The 27,777-nt window shown below is 37.2% G+C and overlaps 1 protein-coding gene across 3 annotated transcripts in view; it reads left to right on the top strand.

Moving 5' to 3' along the window:
* Positions 1 to 21,644, top strand: part of CDK19 (cyclin dependent kinase 19) — a 90,954-nt gene extending 69,310 nt beyond the window's left edge. For all 3 annotated transcript variants that reach the window (XM_088139451.1, XM_007435454.4, XM_088139447.1), the window contains 7 exons: positions 1,675 to 1,818; positions 2,034 to 2,103; positions 4,784 to 4,856; positions 5,997 to 6,094; positions 8,717 to 8,795; positions 13,571 to 13,870; positions 16,507 to 21,644. In XM_088139451.1, the coding sequence (XP_087995577.1) occupies positions 1,675 to 1,818; positions 2,034 to 2,103; positions 4,784 to 4,856; positions 5,997 to 6,094; positions 8,717 to 8,795; positions 13,571 to 13,870; positions 16,507 to 16,638 (896 nt within the window). In that variant the 3' untranslated portion in view covers positions 16,639 to 21,644. The remainder of the gene's footprint in view (positions 1 to 1,674; positions 1,819 to 2,033; positions 2,104 to 4,783; positions 4,857 to 5,996; positions 6,095 to 8,716; positions 8,796 to 13,570; positions 13,871 to 16,506) is intronic.
* Positions 21,645 to 27,777: the final 6,133 nt, after the last annotated feature.

The raw sequence follows: 27,777 nt of genomic DNA, 5'->3' as shown, positions 1-27,777 counted from the left end.
CATTTATATAACATGACTTTATAGGAAGTCTTCAAGCTGTTCATTACCCAGGAGATGGATACTGTCTAAGGACCTTTTTTTTCTTCCTCAGAATGCTTTCTCTGCAACTGATATAGATTGTGGCTAGTTGGGAATAGTGCTGCTAGGATTTTTTAAAATAAATGCAACTATTATAGTGGAGACTTTCCTAGTTTGCTTTTCCAGCTAGTTGGTCCTGATTAATCCCTGATTCCCTTAGATCGCAACCTTAAATTGAAGCTTTGGAAGTCCTTTCCCTTAGCTCCTGTTGACTCCCTAGAGATTTCTGATCACAGTTTGTCACCATCTGTCACCTCCAGCCAAGAGATGCTTATCTCTGTCTTACCACAGACTCCAGATAATAAGCTGGTCAAGTTTGTGGGTGATACCGAATAATTCAGAGTGGCAAACTGAAAACGTGATTGTGAAAAGATTCAGAAGGGTCTCTTTAAACTGGGTGAATGATCATCCAAATAGCAAATAGAGTCAGTTTAAGTAAGTGTAAGGTGATGCACATTGCAACAACTCTTGTCTGAACATATGCAGTACACTGATGTAGTCTGAACTGCTTGTAACTAAGAAAAGTATCTTGAGACCGCAACCCAGAAAAGATGTTGACTTAGTGGACAGCAGCTATGAAAAAGGCAAATTCTGTGCTAAGGATCATTAGGAAAGAGATTGAACAATAAAACTGCTAATTTTGCAATCTCTTTATGCCAATCTATGTTATACTCACATCTGGAATATTGTGCAGAGTTCTGGTCACCCGATTGGAAAAAAAAGATATAATAGAGCTGGAAAAAGTGCAGAAGAGGCCAACTAAGAGGATCAAGGCACTCAAACACTTTTTCTATGAGAAAAGACTAGAACTTTGGGGACTTGTGCATAAAATCATGCATGGCATGAAGAAAATGGCTAGGGGGGAAATTTCTCTCTTAAAACATTGGAACCAGGGATCCTCTCCTGAAGCTAACTGGAAGAATATTTAGAACGTACAAAAGAAGTGACTTTTTCACACAGTGCATGACTAACCCGTAGAATTCATTATCACGAGATGTAGTAACAGGCATTAATTTAAATGGCTTTCAAAGGGTCTGTCAAAGGCTACTAATCTTGAGGATTCATTGCTATTAAGGATGCGAGAAACTCACAGATTCAGGATGTGCAAAATTCACTAAGGCAGGAGTAGAACTTTCTGTTTCCTTCTGAGCCATGAACCGTTCCCAAACTTATGGCATTCTGGGGAAACTGGAAGCAGTTTGTGGTGCTCTTGAGATTAATCTAGCCCCAAAACAGGCTTGTGTCATCCAAAATGTTGCAAGAACTTGATGATTCTAGGTGAAGTAGGTGTTGTGGAAGGATACCGCATAGCACTTTTTGTCTATTTTATTTTATTCTATTCTGTCTACTCTTTCATGTAAAGGGAATTATCATAAATTCAGGATAGTATTTTTCTATATAAACATGGTAATACCTTACTCATTTGATAGGTCCTCAAATGAAATTTATGCACTGTTTGTTCATCTTGTTATAACAACACTATTTCACTTTTTGTCTGACTGTTATATACCTAGTGTGATGAATAGTTAAATGTAATATTTTAATTTTTTAAAAAACTGTAACTATTTAGATTTTATATATTATAATGTTTCCTAGATATATGGGCTATTGGCTGTATATTTGCTGAGCTATTGACTTCAGAACCTATATTTCACTGTCGTCAGGAAGACATCAAAACAAGCAATCCTTTTCATCACGATCAGCTTGATCGCATATTTAGTGTCATGGGATTTCCTGCAGGTAATTCCGTGTCCCTTAAAGCCTTATAAGAAATCTTTGATCTGGATTGTTTTCAATAAATTAATTTTTCATCATATGCATGCATTCCATTCAATTTCAATTTTATTATGGCCTTTGGCCAGCAAATTCATATGTGTGTAGAACTATAAGATAGTCTGTGTACGGTATCTTTTCTTGTGTTTTTTAATACTTTCCAAATTTTTTACTTTATAAAGATAAAGACTGGGAAGACATTAGGAAAATGCCAGAATATCCTACACTTCAAAAAGACTTTAGAAGAACAACGTAAGTTATATATTTCTGGTCATTATGTTTTAAATATATAATTATTGGTATATGGTTTTTACTATCTTTATTTGGGAATGAAGTTTGGTAGTATGAGGAAGCATGATGTAGACTTGGGCATAAAGTTTCACCCTTCTCTACCTTTCTCTCCATGAAAGAATCATAGTTTGTAACAAATCCTTCCTTTTTTTTTTGTTTTTGTTTTTATGAATTTGGGAAACAGATTCATCAAACTTAATGGAAAAAAACAGGATAAATTCAGCATGACCAAGAAACAAATTTGATTTGGACCGTATGTGAAATTTCAAATGTCCTTTCCTCATAGAAAGAGGGAGTATAGGTAGTCCTTACTTTAAGAATGAGTTCCATTCCCAAGTCAAATTTTATGTAAGCCATATAATACTGTATAAGTAGTATTGTGCAGTTAACTCAAACCACTGTATATTTAACTCAAATTATTGTGTATTTAACTCAAATTTTGCTATAATAAGCTCCATTCTTAATTATGGGTTGTCTGTAAACCAGACATTGTTAACCCAGGACTACCTGTATGTCATATTGAGACTTTCACTACAGCACATAAGTATAAATCATGAGTTGTATCTGAATATGGCTATAGGTAGTCCTCACTTACCAACTACAGTTGGGATTGGCAATTCTGTCACTAAGCAACACGGTCGTAAAATGAAACATCACATGACCACGCCCAACCATGATGTCATTTCTGGCTGCAGTTGTTAAGCAAATCACTGCAGTCAAGCACAATATCATGTGACTGTGACTTTTGACTTCCTGCCAGCTTCCCCAGTGACTTTGCTTGTTGAATGCCAGCTTTGAAGATTGCAAATGGTGATCACATGACTGCAAGATGCTGCAACCGTCATAAATGTGCAGCGGTTGCCAAGCATCCAGATTGCAATCACATGACTGCAGGGACACTGTAATGGCTGCAGGTTCAAGGACCAGTTGTAAATCTCTTTTTTACTGCCATTGTAACTTCGAATGGTTGCTGAACAAGCAATCAGTAAGCAAGGACTACCTGTATTTTTAAATTCCTTCTTGAGGCTTAAAATACTACTGTTTCACTTGTCCCATTTGGATGATTATCATTTGTTATACAAGTTGCCCTTCAGCTGCATTAGAAGAAATGGGCAGCCTTGTGTTGTGTGGGATCAATTTTTTTCTTCTGGAATTTGAGGTTCACCAGCCGGAGTCCAGGTGCAAAATAATGGCTTATTAAGGCAGATACGTGCTGTTAAGTATCTATGTCCCTCTGGATAAATGATCGACCAAGAGATTTGTCATCAGTATCAAAATCAAGCTCAGAATTTTACTTTAAAGATTCTTCCCTTTAAAGATTATTTTTTCAGTAATCTAGTTTAATGGATAATTGCTTTTTAGTTGCCGTTTTTAGAAGTTGAGAGTCAGGTCCAAACAGGAACAGTAGCCCTAACAGGGACAGTAAATTATATCAGTATTGATAGAGTTGCATAAGATGCGTTTCCAGACTCAATTCAAGATGTAGGCAACTTGTGCCCTTCACACAAGTTCCTCAGTTTCAATTCCCATCATCACTGAATACTCCTAAGAACCACAGATTCCCATTATTAGGCTATGTGCCTCGCAAATAAAATCTTCAGTGGAGGCCCTTCTCCAGATATTCTACTGCTGCTTGGAATTTGAGATGATGAATACAAAGATTCAAATTATCACATTTCATTCCTGAGCATGGGCAACTGATGAATCCTATTATCTCATAACCCTAACTTATATTATTTTATATTATTTATTTATTTATTTTATATATTTTCCTACCTAGTACTTATATTATTTTGTATTATTTATTTATTTTATATATTATCTTATGTAGACCTGATCTGATCTGATCTAGTAATATCTGGACTCTAAAATCTGTACTGCTTTCTGTATCTCCTTGCTGCTGTTCTGGTGGAGTTTTGCAACCCAAATATGGCAATCCAGATTTTACCTTACTTGACCATTCAGAAGGATTTGATCTGCATTTTTAAAATATTTGCTTCCTATTTTAATTTTAATTTTTGGTTTCATTAACTTTGGTGAGGGGGAAAGAGCTGTGTTACTCAATGGACACAAGGTAGACATGGAATCTAATAGCACCTTCAAAACTAATTTTATTGGGGCATTAGCTTTCTTCCACAGTAGCTCACTTCAACAGATCCATAGTGGGACTTGCACTCTGTGCATCTGATGAAGTGAGCTGCTATTCACAAAAGTTTATGTCCCAGTAAAGTTGATTAGTCATGAAGGTGCTATCTGACTCCATATCTATTTTATTACTTTTGTTTCTGCTGCCTGTTGCTTTTATGCTTTAATTATGTATGTTTTCACATTAGTTTTATTAGTCATTTCAGACTTGGTAAAAAGACTACCATTAAAATATATACATGCAGACACATATTATGACACATTAGAGAAACCTAGATTAGTGATCTTTATAATTGCTTTAATGTATTCCACAGCAGAGCCTAATTCAACATTTGTTTTATCTATTGTTCAGTTAAACGGGATTGGCACCTGTAAACTGGTCCATTGTACGGACCAGTAAATAAAAGCTTTTGGTGTAATTAACATATAGTAAAACTTTTCTTTATTTTTGATGCTGCATTATTCTTTTGATTTTATTCTTCATTTCTTTTTCCAGATATGCCAATAGTAGCCTCATCAAATACATGGAAAAACACAAAGTCAAGCCTGATAGCAAAGTATTCCTTTTGGTAAGTGACATGGTAGTTTTATCTTTTTCTCTTTAAGTAAATTACACAGTTAGTATTAAATAGCTGGAGAAGAAATGCTTTGTTGCTGCTGAGGTCATCTTTTGTTCTGTAAAGTTAACAGTGCAATCTGTTGCTTAGTGCATTTCTACTCAGAAGTAAGCCCCATTGATTTCAGTGAGGATTACTCTCAGGAAAGGATATATAAGATGTCAGCCTTAGTATATTCTGGCAGAAAATGAGTTTAAAAATGTACAAATCTAAATTATAATGCATCAAAGAGCCTAAATTCTTTCCAGTGGCCAGCTCTGGCCTCTTTTTTAATATCATTAAAAACTTTATCAAAGCTGACATTAATAATGCATGTATCATTAACTAAGTTGTCAGGTGTATATCTCTGCTTTTCTCCAGGAATTCAAGGTGGCATATCTAATACTTTTGCCTTCAATTTTTCCCCACAATACCATTGTGGCATAGGCTGAGCTAAAAATACTGGCTGGGCCAGTCATCCACTGAGCTTCCTTGGCTGAACCATGAGCTCCATAAGGTTCTGTGACTTATTGCCAAGCCCACTGGATCAACTTACTTTCCATTTCTGAATATCAATTACCATGGGAGGACAAGTCTAATAGGGGCATTCTGTCGGCTCCATGTTTAGATGAAGGGAGAGCCATTGTGGTGGAATGAAGATTGGATTGGATTGGATTGGATTGGATTGGATTGGATTAGATTGGATTGGATTGGATTGGATTAGATTAGATTAGATTAGATTAGATTAGATTAGATTAGATTAGATTAGATTAGATTAGATTAGATTAGATTAGATTAGATTAGATTGCCATTTGGTCTCCGCCTGCCAGAATGTTTTCCCCTTCTTGTGCTGTGCTATGATGAATGTAAGGGAGACCTCTACATTTTATGTTTTCCTCAGAGGCTATACCCTCTGAATTAGAAGTTACTGGTTCACACTGCACTGGGTTGTGCTGTAATTTTATAACTATAGTAATAACTACTATGATCTGATGCATATTTTCTGTATATAGAATCCCATAAGTTTGTTTGCATTTGTTTTATTTTAGTATTATTGGCCATGCATGTCAGTGAGTTTTACTGAGAAATTCATATAAGCTGATTTCTTTGCAGCTTCAAAAACTTCTGACTATGGATCCGACCAAAAGAATTACCTCAGAGCAAGCTTTGCAGGATCCTTACTTCCAGGAAGACCCATTGCCTACATCAGAGTATGTTTTTTTCCTGTTCTTTGGATTCCTTCCTCCCCTACTGAACAATATAATTTACTCTCCAAGTAACTCTCTAAACTTATATAAAAATAAAATATTAGCTATGAATGTGTTTGATATGTCTCTGAAATATCTACTGAATAACACAAAAGATTTGTCTTTTATAATAGAGCCACACTCAGATTTTAAATGGCATATCAGAGGCTCCATTCTCAAAGTAGTGTGCACAATATACATTTATATTTAAACTGAACTGAATTTAGAAATAAAATAAATCCAGTCATTTATACAGATTTCTTTGCTAGTTAAAGATTTCATTGCAATTTGCAGCCTCTGAGGAAATGCTGCAGAGATGACAGATCCCCTGCATGAGATTATTATCAGCTTTTTCTCTGGTTTTATGGAAGTATGCTTTTATTTCTATGAAACCTAGTTCTGACTAAACATGGATACAACTGCATAGTAAATTACTTGAATTATACCCTATAAGATGAGTACACTAGATGTATTTTGCTCAGTGAGGTGACAAATTGAGGGGCAAAAAAACCCTTATCAAATATTATTTACTAAATCCTTTGTAAGCAGCAGTAATGCTAAAAATGATTTTAGGAACACTTTTTCAAATAGATGCTAAATGAGACAGAAACTTCAGCCAAATAATTCTTCTTATGCTATAGTTACCTAGTGCTTTTCATCTGATTTGAAATGAAGTTTGATATCATGCCTTGTTCTAAAAAATAATTAATTATAGCCTTTCTATATAGATTTGGCAGGATTGTAAACAAAATGGCACTGCTACCATCTTGGTTGCAGTACCTAATTATTAGTGCTTTCAGCTGATGGGTTTTGAAGGAATTGGGAAAAATCAGCACTTTTTCATAATGAATTAAATTGTTGATTTATTGCCCATATTTTCTGATACATATAAATTAGCGCAACAAAAGCAACTGAATTCTTTGTTTTTAGCTATCATGTTTGTTATTGCAAAATATTAGAAAAGTAGAATACATTTTTTTTTGCTGAATCAATGGTACAGTAGTGTCTCATTTAACCGACCTTCGCTTATCCGACATTCCGTCTTATCCAACGCCCCTAAAAAAAACACAACACGCATAAATCGGCGACGAGAAAAGTGTGCCGCTTGTTTGTGAGCGTGAGTGTACTCTTTCTTGTTGCTCCTGACAGTGCGGCACTGCAACGCAAAAATCGATTGCAACAGGCGCAGCGGATCGGGTTTTTTTTTTAACCACACTCAATCGTTACTGCGTGTTATCTGACATTTTCGCTTATCTGACGTTCTGCTGACCCGTTTATGTCAGATAAGCGAGACTCTACTGTATTTAAAATATGAGAAATTGCTTTGGCTGAAAAATTGAGATAACAACAAAGAGTTTTATTCTTCTAAAATGAAGAATCAATTATTGGCCATGTTAACAATATTTCCCTAAATAGATTACTGTTGTCTGTACAAATGTCATTCTTGATAGAAATACTTAATATGCTTTTTGAAATTACATGGGCGGTTATATGGCAAATATATATACATTCCCAAGTATTTTTTCTTACTTTTCTTTCAGCTGTTTTTTATTTCCTCGTGGATTTATTTTTCTTTTCATTTTTTTTTTTTAGTATTTGTCTTTTTATTTGGCAAAAATAATAATACTGTAATAAAAAAGAATAGGACATTTGGCTTCAGAGAAAAGGACATGCAATAGAGCTAGCAGAGAGAGACACCCCCCCCCCAATTTCCCTTTCCCTTACCAGACTCTATGATGTTCCCCAAATTGTTTTAAAGTTAGAGAAACCTGCTGAACCATTGGAACAGCAGAACAGGAAGCTGAGGGGAAGCTGTGAAAAATAGAATACAGGTAGTCTTCACTTAACGATGGTTCATTTAATGATGGTTCAAAGTTATGACGGCCTTGGAAAGGGTGCTTTATAGCCCATAAAGCACTTCTGGTCATCATAAAATGTCGTGCCGCTCCCCCCCCCCCCCCACAGTCATGTGGCTGCATTTTGGGTGCTTGGCAACCAGCTCGCATTAGTTGCCAAGCGCTCTGCAATCATGTGATTGCCATTTGCAATCTTCTCTGCTGGCTTCCCCATTGGAAGCTGGCAGGGAAGGTTGCAAGCGGAGGGGACGCAGCACTGTGCCGGAACGGAGCTCACATCTTCAGGATCTTTCAGCCCCACCATACCCACCATTAGCTCCATCTATCAAATTCAGTGTGTACCATGTTGCAAGCATGGGGTCAGATTCTAATTGGAAGAAATCCAATTGTCACACAGGATATGAAACTCTGAGCTGCTCTTAACATGCACAATGAAATAGCCTAAGATAAGGAGACCAGAATAATTCAACACCAGAACTGAAATCACCATGGCTAGTTCAGGAAGAAAGACTATTAGGCAGTGACTCACTAGCCATAGTTTGTCTGAATATGTCCAACGTGTAACTACAAGTAATTAAAATGGAAGCAAACGCTTTTCATTTCCTTACATTTCTTCTAGAGATGTGGAACTCCAAAAGTTTATTTGTTCTGTAATATGTTTTTAAATGAATGCAAGATTGCAAGCTAATACATAGTGGTGCAATTCCATTGTATTCTTCTTCTGTTCCAGTGTTTTTGCTGGCTGCCAGATTCCATACCCTAAACGAGAATTTCTTAATGAAGATGAACCCGAGGAAAAGGGTGATAAGGTATAGTTCATAGACCATGTTACCATCAGTAAAAAATAATGATGTTTCCTGAGGGGGAAAGCTTACAGAACATCAAAGGTTACACTGACCAGGATTTCTGGTCAAAATGATTATAATGCAATGTCATGGAACATTCTCAGAAAGTACTGCATGTTCATACATGATAATTACAAGAAATTAGATTGTTTAAAACTGAATAACCTTTAGTAAATTTAGACAGTGGTAATAGCATATAGTTGGGATAAGAAAGGGAAAAGGCCTTAAACTGTAATTGATACAGTATGTCCTGATAATGTCTTTAAAAAGCCATCAATTGGCAAAAAATATTCTGACAGTTTTATGCCCTATCTTTTTTTGTAGTGGTGCTGTATGAGTAGCAGGATGATATAGGGAGGGTCTATTGATCAGTGCAAAAGATTATGCATTTTGTACTCTGAAGGGCACAGGTGCAGTCCTTGACATCTCTAATTAAAAAGGATCAGGTAGCAAGTTCCTTTGACCCTGAAGAACTACTGCTATTCAATATAGGTAATCTAGATGGAGAGTCCCTCTTGATGTATAACAGTGTCCCATGTTCCTATGGCAACAGAGAGAAAAAGTAATCAGAAACTTCAAGAAGAGCCTCATACTATCAAAGATCAAAATTGGGGAAGAAAGGCAAAACATTGTTAAGAATGAGAATAAAATTGTATGCCATGAAATATTCTAGTAAATGGTCTATATTCACCTTTGTTCCCTTTAGATAATATTTCAGGCATATTTCATTCATTCATTCATTCATTCATTCATTCATTCATTCATTCATTCAATTTATATGGCCGCCCATCTCAACAAGTGACTCTGGATGGCAAACAGAATTAAAATAAAGTAAAAACAATTACAGCATTGCAAAAATTAAAATACAAAGCAGCCAAGAAACATCATAATGCAAATCACTAGTACAACCAAGAAGCAGGTCGAAGCAGGTCCCTGTTTTGATTCTGAGGCTTAATAAAAATAGTTTCCTTTGAGTGAAGCTTGACTCTTGGTGACTGCATAGACTTGTCCATAAAATTCTCTTGGCAACAATAAGAAGTTGCTTAACATTGCTTTAGTCAAGGAGATAGATACAGATGCATATATAGATATCAATATCTTTACCTCTGGTTTTTGCTCTGCTTTGTTTTTGAGAATTGTCACTTGCTGTGACATTAAGTCTGCTGAAGTCCAAAATAGATTATGAATATGTTTAGTTGTTGCAGATGTTAACAAATGGTTCCAGCTGATGAAATTTCAACCAGTTGCATTTCATCAGGTACTTTGGCCTGGGGCATCTTCACAATCATATTCCTTTGGCTAATGCATAATTGCAGATTATAGTTCTAGCTGGCTTGTCCTCTAGGACAGTATCATTCCTGAATATTGTGTCATCTCTTGTAGTAAAAGTATAAATATGGCTTTAATTGTAATTCTTGGCAGTGATAACAGAGTTGTATAATTAATGGGAGGAATTTTTTTGCTTTGTGTTCTCCTTTTTTCATCTCGCAGTGAAAGTGTTTTTATTGTATTGAGACAAATGGAAAAAGACATATAGACTCCAAAGCCTTTTGTTTAAAAGGGTTGTTTGGTCATTACTGTACCTCAACACTTACTTTGCTGAAAGTTGGTAGTGAAAGTCTACAAACATTGGGATCAAATGTTAAAAGGAGAGTCTAGTTTGACTTTGCAGCTGTTATGGAAATTTTATATTCCTATATTTTTTTATTGGTTAATTTTGTTACTTTTGCGCTACTGTATCTTTAAGAAGAAAAGTCTCTTCTCATTTCTCTTGTTTTACTCATAGCTATCTTAGGTTTTAGAAAAGGACCAATTTTGTCCCTCCATCCTTAAATTTCCCTCCTTTTCCTTTGTTATTCCAATGCATCCTCAACATTACTGGATCTCCAATAGAAGAGAATATATGTAGCTCTGAATTGAACTGTGGACTCCTTGGTGCTCTCTGAGCTTGGTTGTTTGCTGGCAGACATTTCGTTACCCAACTAGATAACATCAGTGTGAGTGGGTGTGGGGTTTGCTCCCTGTTTATATAGTACTAGGGAGTTCCTGCCTGCCATTCAATGCCTGCCATTCAGACAAATCAGCCCTCAATAGACATATAGAAATAAACCTTATTTACACACCATTCAAAAGAGACAATAAAAAAAGTAAGAAGGAAACAAAAAGACCAGAAGACACATCCTCTCCAGCAGCCAACACCCAGATTAAGCAGGGATTAATACCAGGCAACCAAGCAAGCAGAAAACAATACCCTAATCAAGGAACTACCCCCACCAACACTGGCAGGACAAGCTACTATATATAAACAGGGAGCAAGCCCCACACTCACTAGCACTGATGATATTACCTAGTTGGGTAATGAAATGTCTGCAAGCAAACAACCAAGCTCAGAGAGTACCAAGGACTCCACATTACTGGATCTTTCCCACAACACTGAAGAGATTTAAGTCAATTAAGATTGCTGTTTGCCTGATCACAAGCATACATTGTTTAAATTCTTTTTATTTATACCCTTCAAGACTTTTAAGAGTTTATAAGCGCCTATATCTCAATAAATCCTGCAAATCATATCTAGTCCTGTCCGTAATTGCTGTTAATAGCTCAACTCTTGATTGCTACATTTCATTAGGTTGTTCCTTCTGTCATTGTTTCTATGAATTCTTCTTTGTTTTATTGTCCTATTGATTTAAAGTTTACTTGTGTACAAATGATGCATAAAAACTGTACAAGTATGCTGTAGGGAGGAGGGTATAGTAAGGTAGAGAGAGAGAGAGAGAATCAATGCTACACTTCTCCCAGTTCTGAAATTTAATATAAAATCTCATTGTCTTTTGCCCTGCTGCAAATTTCCTTAACACAGCCTTCTGGAAATATCAAGGGTTGAACCTAGGACTTTCTGCATGAAGAACATGCAGTTTAGCATTAGCCTGTGATATTTTTCCCTGTATGGCCAAAAGTAATTTGCTTGAAATTTGAGCAATGGATTTGAAAGCAAATTTTACATGCACAATTTTAGCAGTCAATATATGGGATAGTAAATAGAATCTATTTTATAATGTGTAATTCTGACAAATGGAGAATTCTAGGAAATGTGTTTCCACAGTTAATTACAATTATAAAGAACTGCTTTTGGTAGAAAAAGCAAAGATTGTCAATTATTCCCCATCAAGAAAACATTGAAATCTGTTCAATTGAGCTGTGTTAAATAGAGCTTATGTTAAACACTTTCTCCTATAAAACAAATTTATTTGTAAGTAGTTAATTAACAAAAAATTATATTCTAAGCATTTAAACAAGCTACTTCGGCTTGATTAGAGTTTTATATATGTTTAAAAAAGAATATTATACAACATATATTCCTGAGGAAAAAGGGGTGTGCACAAAGGGAGCAGATCTCTGTTGATTTGGAATCACCTAAATCAAAGTAGGGCTTCTCCACAGCAGACTATATCCATTACTGATCTCACCTGAAGATTCAATAGAGACTTGGAGAGTCCTACAATTACTGTCAGTGTATCAGCAAAGATGGATACATTTCTTTCCTAACTCTGCATATGATGGAAATGTTAGGATAGAGAAGAGAAAAGGAAAAGAAGGGGTGTGATTGTATGTTCTCAGCTCACAGTGAGTAAATTTATCAGGACTCCCCAGAGATAATGCTTCAGGGGAGGAATGTTAGTTATCACAGATAATCCCAACATTCAGTGAAAGTTGGCAGTTTTTTCTCATAGAAGCATGTACATTTAAAGAGTTTTGGTGGAGGTGATATAAAGTCACAGATATCATATAGAGTGCTGTTGCATAAAACTTCTTAATCTGAAATGTAGAAAGATCTGCATATGAGATCTGGATGGACTAGCATTAATGCCAGGTTTGGGAATATTGAAGTATGTTTTAGGGGGGGACTGTCAAATGTTAGGGATTAAACTCCACCCACTTGAACACAGCAATCATTTAATATTTCAACAAAGTTTCTAAAGAGTTGACAGAAGAAGAAAGTAGGAAGCAAAGCAACATACTTCTCAAAAGAAGCCATCCTTGCACAATCTGCAATCTTCAAAGAATGAACATGTTCAACCACATCATTATTTCAAAAATGGAAGGGACAAGCAAAACCTCTTACAGTGTGTATAGAATAATCAGAGGAAACCGGTGAGGCAGGGAAGGAGACTATATAATTTATCTGTTTATTAGGCACCAGTGGGTCACCTGTACATTAACTCAATTTTTTTTTTAAATGCCATTATAATATGTTTAGAAAGACATTCAAGCAATTGATGAATAAATGGAAACCACCTGTACATTAACTCAATTTTTTTTTAAATGCCATTATAATATGTTTAGAAAGACATTCAAGCAATTGATGAATAAATGGAAACCACCTACAGAAAGAGAGGGAGACCAATATAGAATTTAAATGATATATTTGTTTATTATTATACCATGCGTTTTCCCAAGGAGGTCTAATCCTTCCTGCCTCCTCAGTTGGAGACCTGATATTAGATGAGCATGAGAAGGTCAGCCAAAGTTATACAACAGGGTTCATGACTCAGTGAAGTTTAGCCTTTCTCATCCTAGTACAGAAGTTCCTATCACCCCAGGCTCTCTAAACATCATATAACCTTTATTGACCCAGTGTAATGTTGTGTACATTCCTGGGAGCGCTCAGGGGAATGAAAACTGCCCAAAGACTAAATCTCATGATAATCCTAGCTCGCTCTCCTTCGGTTTTGGTCTAGAATCAACAGCAGCAGAACCAACATCAGCAACAAACAGGACCTCAGCAGCAGCAGCAGCAGCAAGCAGCACCTCAGCAGCCACAGCCACAGCAACCGCAACCACAAGCAGCACCTCAGCAGCAAAACAGCACCCAAACCAATGGAACTGCAGGGGGTGGTGGAACAGGAGGTGGCGGAACTGGGGCAGGTCTCCAGCACAGCCAGGACTCCAGCCTCAACCAGGTGCCTCCAAACAAGAAACCACGCCTTGGGCCTTCAGGCACAAATTCAGGCGGGCCTGTCATGCCTTCAGACTATCAAGTATGTTTTTTTTTCCCCCGTCTTCCTTATATCTTCTTTGGTTTCTTTTCAAGGATCAAGGGGAAATGAGTTAGGAAAGGCTACCATGGGATGGCCTGTATTAGAACTAGGATGCTTTTTATGGGCCCTGCTCAATTTATGAATGTATGTCTGGATGGATGGAGGCACATATTCCTGCATTTGAACAAATTTATTGCCACTTTTCAAGGTAAATCTTGCTCAGGACAGTTTTCAAAGTTTGGGATACAGATATGGTTAATTAAAACAATAGCCTTTTTTTTTAATTATAAGAAATAGATCCAGTTCAGAGAAGTGAAGCTTTTTTCATATATCTTTGTGCTGAAAATACTGTAAAGTTTCACAGGTAAAGTTTACTGTAAAGTGCTGTAAAGTTTCACAGGTAGCTACAGGTATAAAAGAGACAGTAATTCTATATCCCTTCCTTGCCAGCCATTTGATCGGCAAAGTTGTTGGATCAGTTCCCATAATTCTTAACTAGCATGGAGCATGATGAGTGGTTATTACGTAAATTGAAATATAATGCCTGTGGAAGGTAGGCTGCTGTATCCAAACTTGCAAGCCTGAGTGGAAAATTCAGTCTGGTCATTACAGGTTGATGGTAGCCGTCCCTTTAGTTACATGGTGTAGTATTCTCCTATGACACTTTTCGGTGCCTGTTCCCATTGGGCTCTGTGCATCATCTCTAGCAAACATATGACTTCATTTGGCCATAGTAACTGCAACAACAGTCATATAAAACATTCATTTTATGAAATTAAGATTTATTAGTTGTCACAAATAGTTGTGTGTGTGTGTGGGTGGGTGTATTTTCATTAAATGGAAGCAGTGCTTTTGTAGGAAGTTAAGGCTGAGCTGTCAGTACATATATTCAGACCTATCAAGTCCTGCATCAAGCTGTTTCCTTATAATATGCATTGAACTGTATGAATCCCATTCTTCATTCCCCTTTTCAGAATTCTCTCAATGCAGATTAACCACAGCTGTTTTCATTATATTTATCTAGCTACTTTCTTCCTTGGATGGCTTTAATAGAAAGTGTCTCTCAATGACACACCACCTTTATTTCATTTAATAAGCTACATAGATAATTTGTTTTCTGTATTTAAGCATGCTAATACCAAACAGGCTTTCCAATTGGCATTTTATGGAATGGAAAGGATTTCCTTTTCTTACTGATTTGCCTTTGTGGTTGATTAAAATAATCAATGTTCAATAATCTCATTCAACGCATGGATAAGATACCAAATTATAAATTAGAAGAAAAAGGAGAGGAAACCTATATCTTCACATTCAAATCAAAGGGCACAGATAAGTAACCTATAGATCATGAAGCTAAGGATGAAAAACCAGAACCCATTAGTGGAGCAGGGTTTAGGATATGTTGTGCAGCTGCAAAAAAACCCCAAGAAAGTTAAAAGTCTGTGTTAGGAGCAGGAAAACTGTTTCTGAGAGTCAGGAACTCAAAGGAGTAAAGAAGAAAGAGATTATGCCAAGAATACCAAACATTAGTTGGACTGATTGGCTGTTAAGCAGCACATAAGGGCTTCACTGAAAAAAAAATCAATAGGTCCAGAACAATAACATTAATACAGTTAATGCTACTTTTGATTGGTTTAATTGAAATATAATACAAAAACACAAAGAAATCTACACCTTCTCCCATCTCAGTTGATTTCCCATTTGCAAGTCACAAATGCACACATATGTACTTTCTTTCCTTCTCTCCCTTTCTCTCTTGTTCTCTCATATCACACACTGATCTACCTTTACTTTATTTAACCCAGCAGTATCATGACCTCCCCCCTGTGAAATACAATACAATACAATACAATATGTCTGTAAAGAGTACAAAGAAGTAAATATTATATGTATTACAAATGTTCCTCAAAATTTCCTTTTTACCTTACTCAAGGAATTTTTTTCTCATTGCTTCAGTTTCCAGAACTTCCTCATCTCTACTGAGGGATGGTAGATAAATTGATTAGAGGATTAAAACACACAACATATAGGATGTCACTAAAATTGTCAACAATGCCTTATACAAAGATTTTGCTTCACACAGTTAGCTGTTTAAAAGTGCAAATCAGAATGTAGTCTCACCTTAATCTAGAATTATCTTGGACCTTGAAGAGTCCTGCCCCTTTAGCTCAAGGTCTGGTTAGTTAGCTCGCACGCCAACAGTGGGTACGGTTAAAATATCAGTCTCTCTGCATGCAAGTCTGTGAAAGAAGATGTGTTTTTGAGGCTCTGGTTGTACATAGATTTTGAGAAGTTCACTAATACCTTGCTTATCCTCACTGTCAAATCCAGTTTTATGAACTCAGCTTTGAATATTATAGCATATATTAATACTAAAAAGATTAATATTAGCAACTGGCTTTTAGTTATCCAACCTAGGTTTTCTCTTACCAGGAGTAAAATATTCCATAAAGCAGAAGTTAGGGAGAGGGGGAAAGATGGACATGCCAGTCTCATTTCCCTACTCACAATAAATCCATCCAAGGGAAATGATAGAGACCTTGCTGCAATAACACGTTATGCCCATGCCCCCACCCACACCCCTTTTGTTGCAGTTCTGCTCCATAAAAACATTTATTTTTTTGCTTTTTCTGTAGCACTCCAGTTCACGCCTGAGTTACCAAAGCAACATTCAGGGATCTTCTCAGTCCCAGAATACAATGGGCTATTCAACATCATCTCAGCAGAGTTCTCAGTACCATCCGTCCCACCAGTCTCATCGGTACTAAAGAGACTTCATAAAGGGTGTTAGAAAGGAATGAACTAACAATGAGTGGACTCCAGCAATATGAAGTTCATAACCATGAGAAGAACCAAAAATGCAAATTGTGATGCAGATTTTAGAATTGCAAACTTTTTATTTACTAATTATTTTGAGACAAGAGACAGTTCTTATCCTTTTTTGCCATAAAGGAGATTCTTGTGAAGTTTCCCTTCAGCTTGCTTTCGCATGTGTTCCATTGTGGTTACTCGAATGAAACTGTCTGATCTGAACCAAGCACTTAAACTTCTTTAACCTATGGAATTGTTGAAGGATTCCTGGTGCACCTTTCTCGTGTTGTAGTAATTGCCATAAATCTAACCTTTTCCAAATCCTTTTACCAGGATTTTAAATTTTTGGAATCTTGAACTCCTGGGCTTTTCAAGCTTGTATATAGTTAATTTTTTTACTAGGCAGACCAGTTTAGCTATACAGGTATAATGCACCTTTTAAAAGCACTATGTTATTTTCACAGGATATTACTCTTTTGCTCATGGATGTCAAGAACAGCAGATTTTACTATTCCAGAGTATTTTATTATCTTTTTAGTAGTCTAGTTTTCAGATGAGATCTTTAAAAAAAAAAGAAGAAAAGAAAAATATACAACCCAAGTCTCTGCAGCAGCTATTACATGTTATGTGTTTGGATTGAACACCAAACAGAAGATTATGAATGTTTCTTTTATCATTCAGATGAGCATCCCATAGACGGTTGGTCATTTTCTTCCAAGTGAATTGACTGGAGCTTTGTTTTATATTAAGGCATGAAAGCAAAGCAGAAGACATCTACTTCTGTGGCTCCAGTAGAACAAATGGTTGCTATAGTGTCTTCTTTAGTGGTTATCTGTTACCTGCAGTGGTGTCTTTGCTCTGTGTTGAATCTCTACAGTTGGAGTTCGGCATCAAATGGGATAAAGGGCAAAGGAGGCTTTGCCACTACTTTGGGGAGGCTGGGTAGAGGGACAAAGTGTACTCTAATATATATGTACATCTTTCATTTGTTTCTAACCTAGACCTTGGTTAAATTTTGATTTTGAAACTTGCAGCAGAAACAAACAAAATGTGCTGTGGCACCTTAGAAAATTAATAATTTTGTTCTTGCATTAGTAGCTGCCTGGATGCAGAAGACTTGCAATCATCAACCTTGAGAAGCCATTATTGTTGTTGTTGCTGTTATTCCTTCATTATCCAGTTAAAGCAGATCAAATATTGAAAAAGGAGTAGTTGAACAATGTATTGAAGTTGCTTGGCCTTCTCATGTCGTTGCGTCTGATGTTGTTGTGTCACTGAGGTGATTGATCCAGATTAGATGTGATAGATAAGATATGCTATACTGAAATGTTTGTTATCCTAAGACAGGTATAGACTACATGCTGTCCTTCCAGGGTTTTGGACTATAATCCTTGCCATTGGCTGTGCTAGTTAGAGCTCATAAGAATGGAAGTTCAGGACATCTGGAGAGGGGCACTAGGTTGCCTGTCCCTGCCCTAAGATCTGACACTGATTGTCCTGAAGAAATATTGTGATCCTGGACAAGCACTTCACATAAAAAATATCAAAGCTTATGAACAGATCCTATATATTGGAAATTTGCTGCCTAATTACTAGGCTGAAGTATCTGTGAACCGAAGCAACATATACTATGAAGCAACTCCTTCCCCCATCTATTTTTTTAAAAGAACTACATAAATAAGGTGGTGCGCTTTATTCAGAAATTTATAATTCATCATAGAATTCACCATATTGTGACTTTTCTTCTTTTTAAAGTAGATTTTCTACTTTTCTATGTATGAAGATAACTTAAAGTAAGCATTGCTTAGTTAACATTTTAGAATGTGGGGGAATGAAACTGAATAGGGTTTTCCAGGGGTAAGGCTTCAGTACTCAATAATCAGTATCACTTCCCCATGACTACTAAAAGTGGAATAATTGGATATCAGTGCGAATTTGTGTTACTTGTACATGCAGAATTCAATTTCCTTGTGTGGAATTTGGCTCACCATGGTGCAGAAGCTTTTTAAGCACACAAGGCCCTAACTTTATTGCACTAAATGTAAAAGGGTATATACTTTAGAGTATATAAGCAGCACTCAGTATTTTTAAAACAATTATTAAAAAACAGAGGTGGAGGAAGAAACCAGGTTATATAAGCATTTTATGGGCATTTACACTGCACAGCGTAAGCTTATGCCTCATTGTTTTTTCTTCTGAAATGTTATAATAACCCCATTAGCAAAAGTAAAAACTTCACTAAGACCACAATACAAATTAGATAGATTCACTTGCTTGGAAGGGAAAATTTGATTCCAAGCATACCAGAGGTGTCCTACCCACGACTGTAACTCTTCTTATATATGCCTTGTTTTATTTACTGTTGATTTCAAGTGGTTGTCTAATGACAAATTAGTGGTCATGGAAAACTTAGTGAAGAAAATAACAAGTAATCTATTTGAGATGAAATGTAACTGGATCTTTCTCCCCCCGAAAACTTTATTTTTTGTAATACCTTGCGCATCATGTGTCTAAACTAGTTTTGTTGGATGGAGTTTGCTGTCTTCCATATGAGTCTTCAGTGAAAACATTCCTCTTCTTTCACACACCTCCAGTTTTATCCATGTCTTACTGCATTCAAGCTAATGTCTGATCAGCAGCTTAGAATGTTATAAATTTTCATTTTGACCAGCTTATGAACAACTAATTTTCTTTTTGCGATTCCAGCCTTCTCCTTGTTGCAACTGCAACTATTGTGAGCTCTGTCAAAATATAGCTTCCTCTGTGCATGCGGTGTGATAACCTGTGTTGAATGTGCTTTATCTCCATGAGCTTCCAGTCCCCTAGAATGATGGCCATGATTATTCTCTGTACCAATATATTTGCATTTTTGCTGGAAAATAATGGCTTGCTATGCTCCATTTCCCTGCAGCGTCTGTGCATACATATGTAGCTGTGCTCAATACTTCATGGCCTTCCAAATAAGCATTGACAGGGGAATAGATGAAAGTATAGGTTTACACTTTTGAAATGTTTACTGCACTCTTTCTCTATTTGTATCTTGGCTTTGCGGCATACTTGGCCTATTAGGGTGAACTATTTGTGTATAATATAATGAGTGTCTCATGTATTGCAGGGCTAAGGTGAGCCAAGGTGAGATAGCTTTGTTTCAGGGGAAATTTCACAAATCAAAATACATTGTATAATAAATCATATGTTGTATGTCATGGAAACACAGGACACAGAAACGTTCATAACTGTGCAGCTCTGCTTTCATCTAGAATTTTCACTTTGCTATCTCATTGGCTCTCGGAAGTGGACATCGAGTGATTGACCAGTTTTGCTACCCTCATTCTGCAATGCTTCTCTTCTGATTTTCAAGGAAAAGGGCCAAGAAAATAGGATTAGCAAAGCAAGGATGAAATGAATTGGAACACAGACTGCATAATGAAGGAAGAATCATGTGAAAGCTGCAAGTCCTGCACTGTATCTGTGACACTGTATCTTGTGGGGTGGGAATGGGGTGGGGAGGTTGGGAGGACATCTTGTGGTTAGGGAAGTGGAAGCTTGAAGTATTTGATTATGTATCATATTTTATATAAATGTAATAAGCTTAGTTCCCCTTCATAATCTTCAGTGATGGTACTTAAGTAACATTAAGTAAAGATAACTGTTTTAAGACAAAATAAACATACTGTATATAAGATCATGTGTAATCTATGTTTTGCCACCAGAATAATATGTATTGCTTTATGGGGGGAAAGTCCTTTAATGCACTGTTATCTCCTAAATATTTAGTAGTAAATTAATTCTATTTAATTTTTTTAAAAAATATCTGTCTTCTGTAGACACTAAAAAGTATTACACAATGTGGACTGAAATGGTCCCTTTTTAACAGCAGTTTAATAATGTTTTATATCTGTAATTAGTTTGCTTTTCCATCTGTTTTATTTGCTCATGTATAACTATTTGTTGAAGATTGTCTGCCTTCAGTTCTCTTTTATACATTATTTCACATATTCATTTTCAGTTCTTGTATTTGTTTTTATTATATACTTTTGTGTCCTCTTTAATGTCTCTTCAGGTCATCAGTAATAGTCTATGTCTACCGATGTATTTTTTGGCTGTTGAGGATGGATGGATGAATAGATAGACAGACAGATAGATGCAGTAGATATTTCGACTTCCCCAGTCCAGAGTTGTATTTTCACTTGTTAAGATTCCATGGCATGCTTACACTTAAATGGGGATAATTAGAACATCGTGTTTTACATTAGTAAAGTTTTGTTTATGCAACACTTTGTTCTCCTTCCTTTGTGCCCCCTCAGTCTTTAGACAGTACCCCAACCGCTCCATGGCGGAGGGAAATAAATTCTGTTGGTGGGAACAGTTTCATCAGCAGACAGATGTAAAGGGATATAACTCTTGGTATGAGTCTATGACTTAACTTTTTAAAAAGCATCTCCAGTCTCATTGTTTAATACACACAAGACCCTTCCTGCCCCTAACTTTAATCTGTGAAGTTCCTTTTACTCACTATCAGCAAGTATTGATCTCAATTGGCTGTCTCATTGTTAAACAAGAAGAATAGTAAGCTAGTTACTTAGCAGTTGGCCAACATAATTTCCAAACTTGGACTTGCTTAAGTAGTGCAAATGAAATAGTGCAGAGATGTCTAAATGGGGAGTTCAATTCCTAATGCCATCCAGGTCAATTTGCCATTCCTGGCTCTGTTTAATAATTGGCTTAAAATTTAGAACTGCTGTGCTGGGCATTTGCAACTAGGAGAATCCAGTGAACTTTGCCCTCATTGAATATTTGCGCTTTTTAAAATGTCCTTACATTGCTCTTGACATACTGTTAAAAACTATGTTTTCATTCATTACATCTGCAGTATTTTAATTTTTGTTGTAATTATTTTGAATTGCTTCAGTGTGAATTTTTTAATAAAAATAATATACATTTGTAATAATAAAAAGTTTGAAGTCAAGCAGGTGTGTGATGGGAAATCTGTAAACGTTGGGCTGCAGGAGGAATACAAAGTGCAGTTTTATTTACAACCTTCCCCCTCTACTCACACACCTCTCAAGAGCTTTACATGTCCCCCAAAATGGCATGAATCATATTTTTAGAAGTATTTGTTCTAAGTGAAGCTTTTTGTGCAATCAACTGTAGCCAATGGGAACAATACAATTACTCTTAAGCTGATCAGAATAATTTACCACCAGAAAACAATTATGATAGCTATATCCTTATGGCAGCAGCTCTATTATTGTAAAGGGCGAACCTGGGTAAATTGAGTGTGGCATCTCTTACAGTGATGCTTAAGAGTTTATGAACCCTTTTGAAATTTCAGTATTTCTGCATAAATATGACCTAAAATATGTCTGTTCTCCACACAAGTCCTAAAACTAGATAAAGAGAACCCAATTAAACAAATGAGTAAAAAAATATACTTCAATTATTGAGGAAAATGTTCCAAAGCTATATATTTGTGTGTGGCAAAAGTATGTGAACCTCTAGGATTATCAGTTCATTTGAAGGGGAAATTAGAGACAGGTATTTCAATCAATGGGGTGATAATTAGGTGTGAGTGTGGGAGGTCCTGCCTTATTTAAAGAACAGAATTTTGGGTATTCGCTGTCAAAGTCTGATCTTCACAACACAAGTGTGTGGAAATATGTCTTGGCTTGAACAAAGGAGATTTTTGAGGACCTTCAAAAAACAGTTTTTTATGCTCAGCAGGCTGGAAAAGGTTACAAAACTATTTTCAAAGGGTTTGGACTCCACCACTCCACTGTCAGGCAGATCATGTACAAATGAAGGCAATCCACACCATTGTTACCCTCCCCAAGAGTGGTTGACCAACCAAATCACACCAAAAGCAGGGCATGTAATATTCTGAGAGGTTTCAATGCAAGGGTAATGTCAAAGGAATATTAGGCCTCTCTTGCATTGGCGAATGTCAGTGTTCATGAGACCACCATCAGGAGAACACTGAACAACAATGGTGTGCATGGCAGGGTTATAAGGAGAAAGCCACTACTCTCCAAAAAGAACATTACTATGCATCTACAATTTGCGAAAGACCATATGAATAAGTCAGAAGGCTATTGGAAGAATGTTCTGTGGATGAATGAGGCCAAAATAGAACTTTTCAGCTTAAATGAAAAGTGTGTTTGGTGAAAGGCAAAAAGTGCATTCCAGCATAAAAATCTTATCCCATCTATGAAACGTGGTAGTGGCAATACCATGGTTTGGGTCTGCTTTGCTGCCTCTGGACCAAAACAGCTTGCCATTTATTGATGGAACTATGAATTCTGAATTGTACCAGCAAATTCTACAGGAAAATGTCAGGGTATTTCTCTGTGAACTGAAGCTCAAGAGAAAGTGGATCATGCAGCAAGACAACAACCCAAAACACGTTAAGTCATACAACCAGGGTATGATTAAAACAGAAGAAAGTTAATATTTTGGAATGGCCAAGTCAAAGTCCTGACCTTAATCCTATAGAAATGTGGAAGGACCTGAAGCGGGCAGTTCATGTGAGGAAGCCCACCAACATCCCTGAGTTGCAGCTGTTCCGTAAGGAGGAATGGGCTAAAAATCCTGATGTGCAGGACTGATCAACAGTTATTGGAAATGTATAGTTGCAGTTATTGCTGCCCAAGGGGGGCACACCACTTTTGCCACACACAAATATGTAGCTTTGGATCATTTTCCTCAATAAATAAATGAACATGTATAATAGTTTTGACTCATTTGTTTAATTAGGTTCTCTTTTCCTAGTTTTACAGATCATGTTTTAGGCCATATTTATGTAGAAACATTGAACATTCAAAAGGTTTCACAAACTTTTAAGCACCATGTTAGGTAGGATCTTATACTTATGAAGAAATCAGCCCCTTCCATAAGAATTGCATTACATACTAAATATAGTCCAGGAAAAAACACACGCACAGACACAGACAGACATAAATACAAATCTGGTAGTAGTTTTACTTTATACATTTTTTCTGTTTTAGTAGGTTTTTACATCTTTTAACGTATAGTATTTCTTGATTGTTTTTAGTCTTGCTGTATGCCACCCAGAATCACTTGCTGATGAGATGGGCAGCTATACAAATTAAATAAATAAATAAATAAATAAATAATCAGCAGACAAATAAATAAATAAATAAATATTTTATCAGCAGACTAGAGAGTAGGTACTATTTTATTCCTATTGGAGCTAATTGGAGTTCCTTACTTCCTGCTTCAGCTCCTCTTTGTCTGCTTATATCAACATTGAAGGAGAGAATTCTGGAGCCAAGAGTCTAGAAAATAATGGGCAAATGTGGATAAATTTGCTGTTTCTTTGATGTTGTTGTACTTTTTCATTGTTTTAATCTTGGTATAGGATTGAGGAATGTTAACTCAGCACATAAGCTCTAGTAAACTATGTACATGCATGCATGCATGCATACATACTGTACATATGGGCAGCCTTGATAATGGGCATTAGCACACTTAAAGCAAGAGAAAATGAAGGATTAATAAATCTTGTCATCTCAGCCTCCTCAGTATTAGTTTGCTCCAGGACTCTAAGCACAAATATCCATCAGAACCCTACATTCCAGGGCTACTAACTGGGGATGAAAGGACAAAGGGATTTCAGACAGTAAGGAGGACTCAGTGCCAATTAGCAACTAGCCCAATAGTGGTCAACCTACAATCAACCGCACCTCTTCTGGATGTTGCCAGTTATAGGCAAAAGACTATTCCAAGGTCATAACCTTCAAAGTATTGGCCTTCACAGCACAGATGCCATTATGTTGTGCATAGAGAAAAGAACCCGCCTTACTTCAGCTATAATTCTTTGAAATACTCAGTACTGTTTGTCATGCAGCTGTAATGCTGGACATCCTTTCTTGAATTGTTTAGCTGGTTATCAGTTGTTTCAATAACAGCTCATGATTGGGAAGAAAATGCACAGCTTCCAATCCAGCTGGATGTCTGTGTGTGTGAAATCAGTATGCTCGTGGGGGGAGAGGGTGATTTTATTTCATTTGTGTGGGTGAGTATGGGTGTTGCACTGTTTGGCTTGTTCCATAATTGCACTAGCTTATGCTGTATGATTATCATTCTGCCTCACAGGTCTATGCTTTACATACATAGCTTTTCACTTAGTAACCTTTGAACACATAATCTGTTACCTGAACATGCAGTAGAAGAGGATGGCGTACTCTCCCTGCCACCATCTGCACCAAATATAGCTTCTCTCAGTGCTTGGCATACATCAGGAAGGGTTTCAGATATACAGGAAGAGGCAACCAGAGACATTGTTTGAGTTACTGCCAATGCCTGTAATGCCTTTTACCTAAAGCTGGGATGCTGAATCTGTTGTGTCAAAATTGTTCTCAGATATAGATATACAGTCAGGTCCAGAAATATTGGGACATCGACACAATTCTAACATCTTTGGCTCTATACACCACCACAATGGATTTGGAATGAAACAAACACAATGTGCTTTAACTACAGACTGTCAGCTTTAATTTGAGGGTATGTACATCCAACTCAGGTGAATGGTGTAGGAAGTACAACAGTTTGCATATGTGCCTCCCACTTGTTAAGGGACCAAAAGTAATGGGACAGAATAATAATCATAAATCAAACTTTCCCTTTGTAATACTTGGTTGCAAATCCGTTGCAGTCAATCACAGCCTGAAGCCTGGAACGCATAGACATCACTAGACGCTGGGTTTCATCCCTGGTGATGCTCTGCCAGGCCTCTACTGCAACTGTCTTCAGTTCCTGCTTGTTCTTGGGGCATTTCCCCTTCAGTTTTGTCTTCAGCAAGTGAAATGCATGCTCAGTGGGATTCAGGTCAGGTGATTGACTTGGCCATTGCATAACATTCCACTTCTGTCCCTTCAAAAACTCTTTGGTTGCTTTTGCAGTATGCTTTGGGTCATTGTCCATCTGTACTGTGAAGCGCCGTCCAATGAGTTCTGCAGCATTTGGCTGAATGTGAGCAGATAATATTGCCCGAAACACTGCAGAATTCATCCTGCTGCTTTTGTCAGCAGTCACATCATCAATAAATACAAGAGAACCAGTTCCATTGGCAGCCATACATGCCCACGCCATGACACTACCACCACCATGCTTCATTGATGAGGTGGTATGCTTAGGATCATGAGCAGTTCCTTTCCTTCTCCATACTCTTCTCTTCCCATCCCTCTGGTACAAGTTGATCTTGGTCTCATCTGTCCATAGGATGTTGTTCCAGAACTGTGAAGGCTTTTAGATGTCGTTTGGCAAACTCTAATCTGGCCTTCCTGTTTTTGAGGCTCACCAATGGTTTACATCTTGTGGTGAACCCTCTGTATTCACTCTGGTGAAGTCTTCTTTTGATTGTTGACTTTGACACACATACACCTACCTCCTGGAGAGTGTTCTTGATCTGGCCAACTGTTGTGAAGGGTGTTTTCTTCATCAGGGAAAGGATTCTTCGGTCATCCACCACAGTTGTTTTCCGTTGTCTCCTGGGTCTTTTGGTGTTGCTGAGCTCACCGGTGCGTTCCTTCTTTTTGAGAATGTTCCAAACAGTTGTTTTGGCCACGCCTAATGTTCTTGCTATCTCTCTGATGGGTTTGTTTTGTTTCTTCAGCCTAATGATGGCTTGCTTCACTGATAGTGACAGCTCTTTGGATCTCATCTTGAGAGTTGACAGCAACAGATTCCAAATGCAAATAGCACACTTGAAATGAACTCTGGGCCTTTTATCTGCACATTGTACTTGGGGTACTGAGGGAATATCACACACCTGGCCATGGAACAGCTGAGAAGCCAATTGTCCCATTACTTTTGGTCCCTTAACAAGTGAGAGGCACATATCCAAACTGTTGTAATTCCTACACCGTTCACCTGAGTTGGATGTACATACCCTCAAATTAAAGGTGACAGTCTGCAGTTAAGGCACATTGTGCTTGTTTCATTCCAAATCCATTGTGGTGGTGTATAGAGCCAAAGATGTTAGAATTGTGTCGATGTCCCAATATTTCTGGACCTGACTGTAGTTTTACACTTCAGTTGCATTTTCATGGAAAGGAAGTATCTTGTCCCTTCTTGCCCACAAGACCACATGGTCCCCCACCAAAACCACCCAGACTCATTTCTCCACAACTCGGAGATGAGCATTATCCCCAGGAATTTTCCAGGAGCTCTTCTCCTGTCATTTAAGTGCCAAACACTTCTGTTCTCTCAAGAGGAAAACAGATAATGTGTTTTCTTTGAATGGTCTTACGCTTTTTATTGTTGTTTTAAAGCTCCTTTTGGCTACTATTTAATTACAGTATTTGATTTTAATGTGTTGAAACCTTTCACTGAGTTCTTGTTTGCTCTTTTGGAAATTCCAGCAGAGAGGGAAGTTATAAACATTGTTTTAAATAAATAAATGAGAGTGTAATGGACTCTGGACTCCACCCAGAAAAACCTGAAAGGATGTTGATTTTATTCCTTTTGTTGCTAAGGTGTAAGAGTAATTGATTTAAAATATTTACCTTAACTGGTGATGCATCAGACTCCAGCCAATCTGCATTTCAAATGCTGTCAATATCAGTTCCATATAAAGATGATGTTTATCTCCACCTCACCTACTGTTGAGCATCTTTGGGTTTTAAGTTAGTGGACTTGTGGGGGGAAAAGTTGGTGACACCATCTATGTCCATCCAGAACACAAACGGGGACCTCCATGGCCATGGGGCTTTTGGAACCGGATTTGGGCATAAAGCCCAAGGCCCTGATTAGCAGAGTAACCAGGACAGCTCCTGGTGGCTCACCATGTTTTGAATTAAGTGAGGCAACCTCATCATCTACAGCAGCTTGGGCAGCCTTTGGACCTCCAAATGTCGCTGAACTACAACTCCCAGCAGCCTCAGCCCTAATGGCCAATAATGAGATAAAGGGAGGGATACTGGTTCATGTCCACTTTTGAACTAACTAGAGGAGAAGGTCTAGTCAATGCTGAGCATGGCACCGGTTTCACGTGAAACTTTTATCCAGTGACAGCTTTGCCTCATCCCTGGGATTTTATTCAGAGGGGAAAGAGTCCAGTTTTCCACATTTGCCAT

The sequence above is a fragment of the Python bivittatus genome, unplaced genomic scaffold, assembly GCF_059951505.1.
Source record: "Python bivittatus isolate LINGU-HERP-01145 unplaced genomic scaffold, Pbiv_v1 ctg000020_np1212, whole genome shotgun sequence".
Taxonomy (NCBI): domain Eukaryota; kingdom Metazoa; phylum Chordata; class Lepidosauria; order Squamata; family Pythonidae; genus Python; species Python bivittatus.
Note: the sequence above shows the minus strand (reverse complement) of the source record. Positions and strands in the feature narration are given on the sequence as shown.